Below are 6,000 nucleotides of genomic sequence, written 5' to 3'. Positions count from 1 at the left end.
TTCTTGTTGCATCATGATAAATTGTTTATTTACAAAAAAAAATTAAGGAAAAACAATATCTGAAATACCAAAAGTATTTGAATTTATAAATAAAACATGTATTTATGATATACCATAAAATCCAAATGGTATTAGTCTAGAATTTACAGTTGGTGATACTGGGTACACACTTAATTTCTGTGTATGGCATTCCTCTGTTTAGAACAGGCATTAACCCATTTATTTATTAACAAATGGCTCAGCTAAAATAGCAAGCAGAGGAATATCATACCAATTAATTAAGTATTCAGTTACCTATATCACAAATAGTACATTCTAAACTACTATATACCTACACACACACAGACACACACAATCTGCGTAACATGTAAAAGATTTGGCAAATTCACACATTAAAATACAATCAAAAATACCATTATATATGTAAGGTAATTACATAATTAACAAATAATTTGTTTTTACTAAATAATAGGCCAAATCTTCCCAGTAAAAGAACGGTGAATTCATGATGCCTGCCATTAATGCACAAATAAACCAGCAAGTTCAGGGAATTAAGAGATACACCATGAGTTGCAATTCTCCAGAACTTGCTGGTTGATTTACACTGCTTTGCCATTTGCTTTGCATAAACAGCAATTATCCCTTAGCTTCCCCGTTATTTTTAAGAACTCGCTGGCTTTGCACTCAAATTGCCCATTAAACTGACTGCAGAAAGTTAGGGCTCTTAATTAACAGTGTAAGTACCCTTTTAATGCAATGTCAATCAATCTCTCCAACCCAGAAAGGAAACAATTAAAACTGTTCAGTCTCATTCGCACATGTAAATAAATTCATATTAGAGATTTAAGATTAAAAAATCTTACTTTTCCTTTGTCTTCTTTCTCTCAATGCAATTATTTCTCTCTCTGTACCTATTTGACTCTGAATCACCTTCCTTCTCCTTTGTTCCTCTATTTTGTTCTCAATCCCTAAATCTCATTGGTTAAGGGGATATACATCTGGCCCCATCATTCACTCAGGTCCCAGATGCCTTGTTGCCCTCGCCAGGCACTTATCAGCCTGCACGTCCAGCAAGTTACAGCAGAAATTATATGGTGCAAAAAAAAGTCTAACGGCACACATCACAAGATACCCCATGCCAGCAAGATTTAACCCATTGAATTAGGTTTGAGTGATGGATGCATAACTTAATAACATCTGAACAAATTAGAGGGAAAATTACTGGCATTGTAGTGCTTTAGGGCTCTACTCTTGTCACTGCATAGATTACTCGAATACAATATACAGTATATGTAACATTACATACATTACAGACTGATATGTGCAGCATGATTGATAAATGCTATAGAATACCTTATAAATGTCATTTTTGAATTATAAATAATATAAATAAGAAAATAAAACACAAGTATATGTTACGTCTTAGTGAAATTGAAAGAGATAACAAGCATGTGCTATAGATGTTTGTCTTCCCATAAATACTGACAAGCTACAAGAAAGCCCACACATCTAAAAAAGAATAAATTGCATTTCTGTGGCATAACTACAAATTGATCATTTCCCTTTACCTTGCTCATATTGAATTCAACAAGCACAAACTTTCAAGAATACAAATTTGAGTTGTTAAAGCTGTCTGGTTTCTTAATTAACAGAAAATGTACTTGCAGTAGCTGCCTGTCAGGAGGTTATTGAGGTATTAACAGCATGTTGGAATTAATGAGCAATTTAAAGGCAACAGAATAAAAGTATCAGGTCACTAGTAATGATACTAGGAAATGTTGCTTTACTAGAGTCCACTATCTATCATCTTGGCATATAGTCTGCTAAGTTCCGGTATAAATGGATGCTTTCATTGCATAGTTTGCTGAACCTATATTAATAGGAAGACAGCTAACAGACTCTGTAGACCATTGATTGCTGTGTCAGCATTAAGTGGACCATGCTTCGATGCAAGTCTTCTCACCATCTATATCTTTCACTTTAAAGCTCTCTGAATTTTCATTTCACTTCTTTTAATCAGGCTATCTCCCATTCCTGTTTGTGACCCGAGCAGGCTCCTCTTCATTAATTCTCAAGCTTCCCATTCTCCAATCGCTGGACAGACTTTATCTATGAAACCACCTGGGATCGCTTTTTGGAATTCGTAGGAAGACGATTGAATGTTTTGGACTGGAAATGGGCTTGTGGACCTAGAATGGGCAGAGACAGACAACCAAATGAGGAGAAACTTTTTTTTTAATTTGGGCAATTTTTGCTAATTCAGGAGTTGGAAAAGTTGATAAGAGTGGAGCAAAAGCAATAGAACTATGGAACCAAGTTTAATTTTGCAAGTCAAGTACTTTCAAATAGCCAACAAGTTCATTTAAAGTGCCAATTTAAAGCCATCCCCAAAAATGTCTCAACATCAGTGGGTGCTGTGATCTGCAACACAGTATAATATTCTCATTATATGAAGCCAAATAAAAAACAAAGAAAAAAGGACTTGCATTTCTATAGAACTTTTCACAACCACTTGACTCTCAAAGTGCTTTACAGCCAATGATGTACTTTTGAAGTGTATCACTGTTGTCATGTTGCACAGAAAAAACTGACATTCCTCTGGGAAAGGTACTGAACTTAAACATTCCAAATAATGAACGTATATTGTACACAATCCTCAACAAATCCTGTATTATTTACATTCAGGATAAGATGCTTCTTAGAGGCATACAAAGGTACAGTAAATAATGGTTAATTATACCGACAGGAGAAAAATATGAGGATTGTTAGAAACAGAGAACGTGGCAAAAGATTTACAAAATGATTGCAATTGGTTATTATGGAAATTTGTCACAGATAAATATAAAACATTAAACCTGGGTTAAAATTGTGGAATGTAATTATACAATGAATTGAAACAGTGTAGGGAAACTAAAAAGGGACCTAGCGAACAATAGCAGATACAAAATTTTCAGTGCCTACACTATGCAGAAAAGTAATTAAACAGCCTAATATAATGCTGAAATATATAGCTAGAACAGTAGAAGATAAATCTGCAAAAACTATATCATGGCTTTACAAATCACCAATCAAATGATAGTTGAACTACTGTAAGATTTATAGCCACCCGAGATGGCAGACTTGGTTTAACATCTAAACAACAGCACCTCCAATAGTGCAGCATTTCCTTAGTATTGCACTGAAGTGTCAGCCTAGATTATGTGTTCATGTCTCTGGAATGGGACTAGAATTTACAACTGCCTGACTCAGAGGCAAGAGTGCTACCACTGAACCACAGCCAACATCTAGTGGCATCCCTTTGGGTTTCTCTAAAGAGACAATTAACTTTCAAGATTACTCCTGAAAATTGTATTTGAGAACCATAATACTAAAAGAATACACCTTATTGGCTTTCATTAATGACATAGTTGATTTTATTTCTTGGGATGTGGTAAGGCTACAATTATTGCCTATTTGAAGTTGTCCTGAGAGGGACTGCTCTACGAAGAAGGTGCTTATGGGTCTTCTGCTTTGTAGCAAATGTTTATACAACTGAGAGGCTTGCTATGCCCTTTCAAAAGGACATTGTTACCAACCACATGCTTGCTCAGCACAAGTACATTCACGACTAGAAACTTTGGAAATCCTGCCTTTTGGTGAATTGAATACATTTCAAAGAATTTCATCCCTTAATGAAGTTCTTACACATTTCCTGACTCTTGGGCACATATTTGAGGCTGGTTAGACCCAATCCACCAACTGCAAAGCTGTTCCCTCTTTCTTTCTGTGGCAAAAAAACATTATTTCAAATAGCAGTGGAGTTATCAATGGTGTCCTGGTCAACACTCATCCCTCAACCAACATCACAAACAGATTATTTGGTCATTATCGCATTGCTGTTTGTGGGACATTGCAGTGTGTGAATTGGCTACTGTTTCCTAAATTACAACAGTGACTACACTTCAGAAGTATTTAATTGGCTGCAAAGTGCTTTGAGATGTTCTCAGCTCAGGAAAGGCACTATATAAATGAAAGTTTTTTTTGATGAAAACTGGAAGATCCCTTGCTTTGTACTGTACTTAATGATTAATCAAATCCCAGTAATGCACAGCTTTGAAATTTGAAATTTCAGAGAGTATAGTCTCATTAGTGGGTTGTTAAAATTCTGAAGCAAGCAAAGGTGATTCTTCTGTTACGCTCTAAAAGTGAAATTCCATCACATTATGAGGGGACTACAGAATGAATAATGTGTTGATTTCACAATTTCAATTAAACTAAGATAAAAATTGAAAACATTGCTAATACAGTAATTATAGTTTCAGTTACAGTGTAAACATTTCATAAGTGTTCTCAGAAAAGACTGCCCTGGTCCTACATGGTTCTTTACCTCAATTTAGATTCTGAGAAGTTGACTACACAGAAACATGCATTTTTTTGAGAGCAGAGTTGAGATCATCAACATCACATCTGCTTATTAATCAACTGGATTGTGGCTACTCAAACTAATTTTGGAAAAAGATCTTAATGGCCAATAAATGAAGAGAGTGTCATCTCATCAGTCCAGTCTGTATTTGAATCCAGATTCCAACGGTAAAAAGGACAACATGCTAATTGACAACGCCACTCACTTCCTCTCAAATTAGGGAAACAACAAATTTATACTGTATGAGAAGAGAGTGCCGATTAGTCATTGCCCTGTTTGAAATCACAGCCAAGCTGCCTGGTTTAAATTTCAAACAAAGCTTGGCAGTTAACTGTCAGTCACCATAAACTGGTGCATTTTCCATGGCAATGCCTCTACCGATCAGAGTCCACTTGCCAACCAATCAGCACTCTCTTCTTATATAGTATAAATTTGTTACTTTTCCTTACATTAGTATTCTTGTGAATTGTCCTGATAAGTGCAAGACGAAAAGCTTCAACAAAATGTCTCTATTTTAAGCAATACTCAAGTTATGTACTGCCAAACTACTATAATAGTTATTCATTAATCAAATAATACAACATTTATCACACAAAGGAGCTATTGTGTCCTTTCCAGATATCTGATGAGAATGTAAAATGTCAGGTACCCCACATTATTCGATACTCGTCCTCATTGCCTTCAACAGGTGGCTGGTTTAATAGATGATGATGGTGATGCACAAAATCTGTGTGATAATTAGAACTGGAGGCAGAAATTCCTAGACTGATGCCAGTCACACCAATTCCAGTATGATCTGTAAAGAAAATTCTAAAGTATTGGTAACATTAAATGGCTTTAGTTTCCATTGGTAAAGGTCAGTTTTGATCCTATCATATTCATTATTATATAAGAACATAATGGGAGCTGGAGAAGGCCATATGGCCCATCAGGCCTGCTTCATCATTCAATAAGATCATGGCTGATCTTCGACCTCAACTCCACTGTCCTGCCCTATCCCCAGATCCCTTAAATTCCTCATTGCCCAAAAATCTATCAACCCCAGTCTTCATTATTCTGGACAACTGAGTATCCACAGCTCTCTGGGGTAGAGAATTCCAAAAATTCACAACCCTGAGTGAAGAAATTTCTCCTCACCACAGTCTTAAATGGCCAATATCATATTCTGAGACTATAACCCCTAGTTCTAGACTCTCCAGCCAGGGGAAACAACCTCTCAGCATCTACCCTGTAACGCCCTCTAAAAATGTTATATGTTTCATGAGATCACCTTTCATTCTTCTAAACTCCAGGAAATATAGGCCCATTCTACTCAATCTCTCCTCATAGAACAAACAGGGAATCATCTCGGGAATCAAACTGGAAACATTGCTGCATTCCATCTAAGGCAAGTATATCCTTCCTTAGGTATGGTGACTAAAACAGTACACAGTAATCCTGTGGAAGAGCCTGTCACTCCAGAATTGGCCTTTATAGCCACTCCAGGCGCTGCTTCACAAACCACTGACCACCTCCAGGCGCGTATCCATTGTCTCTCGAGATAAGGAGGCCCAAAAGAAAGAAAGAAAAGAAAGAAAAGAATCCAGGTGTAGTCTCAC

General features: G+C 36.4%; 1 protein-coding gene across 7 annotated transcripts in view; it reads right to left on the bottom strand.

The window, feature by feature from the left end:
• LOC137371546 (protein FAM149A-like) overlaps positions 1-6,000 on the bottom strand; it is a 140,409-nt gene continuing 134,409 nt past the window's right edge. For 6 of the 7 annotated variants that reach the window (XM_068034409.1, XM_068034357.1, XM_068034384.1 and 3 more), the window contains 2 exons: positions 5,057-5,198; positions 1-2,189 (listed from right to left, as the gene is read on the bottom strand). In XM_068034409.1, the coding sequence (XP_067890510.1) occupies positions 2,072-2,189; positions 5,057-5,198 (260 nt within the window). In that variant the 3' untranslated portion in view covers positions 1-2,071. Of the gene's footprint in view, positions 2,190-5,051; positions 5,199-6,000 lie in introns of all 7 variants that reach the window. The other variant, XM_068034376.1, reaches the window with a different exon arrangement.

This window comes from Heterodontus francisci, chromosome 1 (assembly GCF_036365525.1).
Source record: "Heterodontus francisci isolate sHetFra1 chromosome 1, sHetFra1.hap1, whole genome shotgun sequence".
NCBI classification, from domain to species: Eukaryota; Metazoa; Chordata; class Chondrichthyes; order Heterodontiformes; family Heterodontidae; genus Heterodontus; species Heterodontus francisci.
This window is presented reverse-complemented; position numbering and strand designations above follow the sequence as displayed.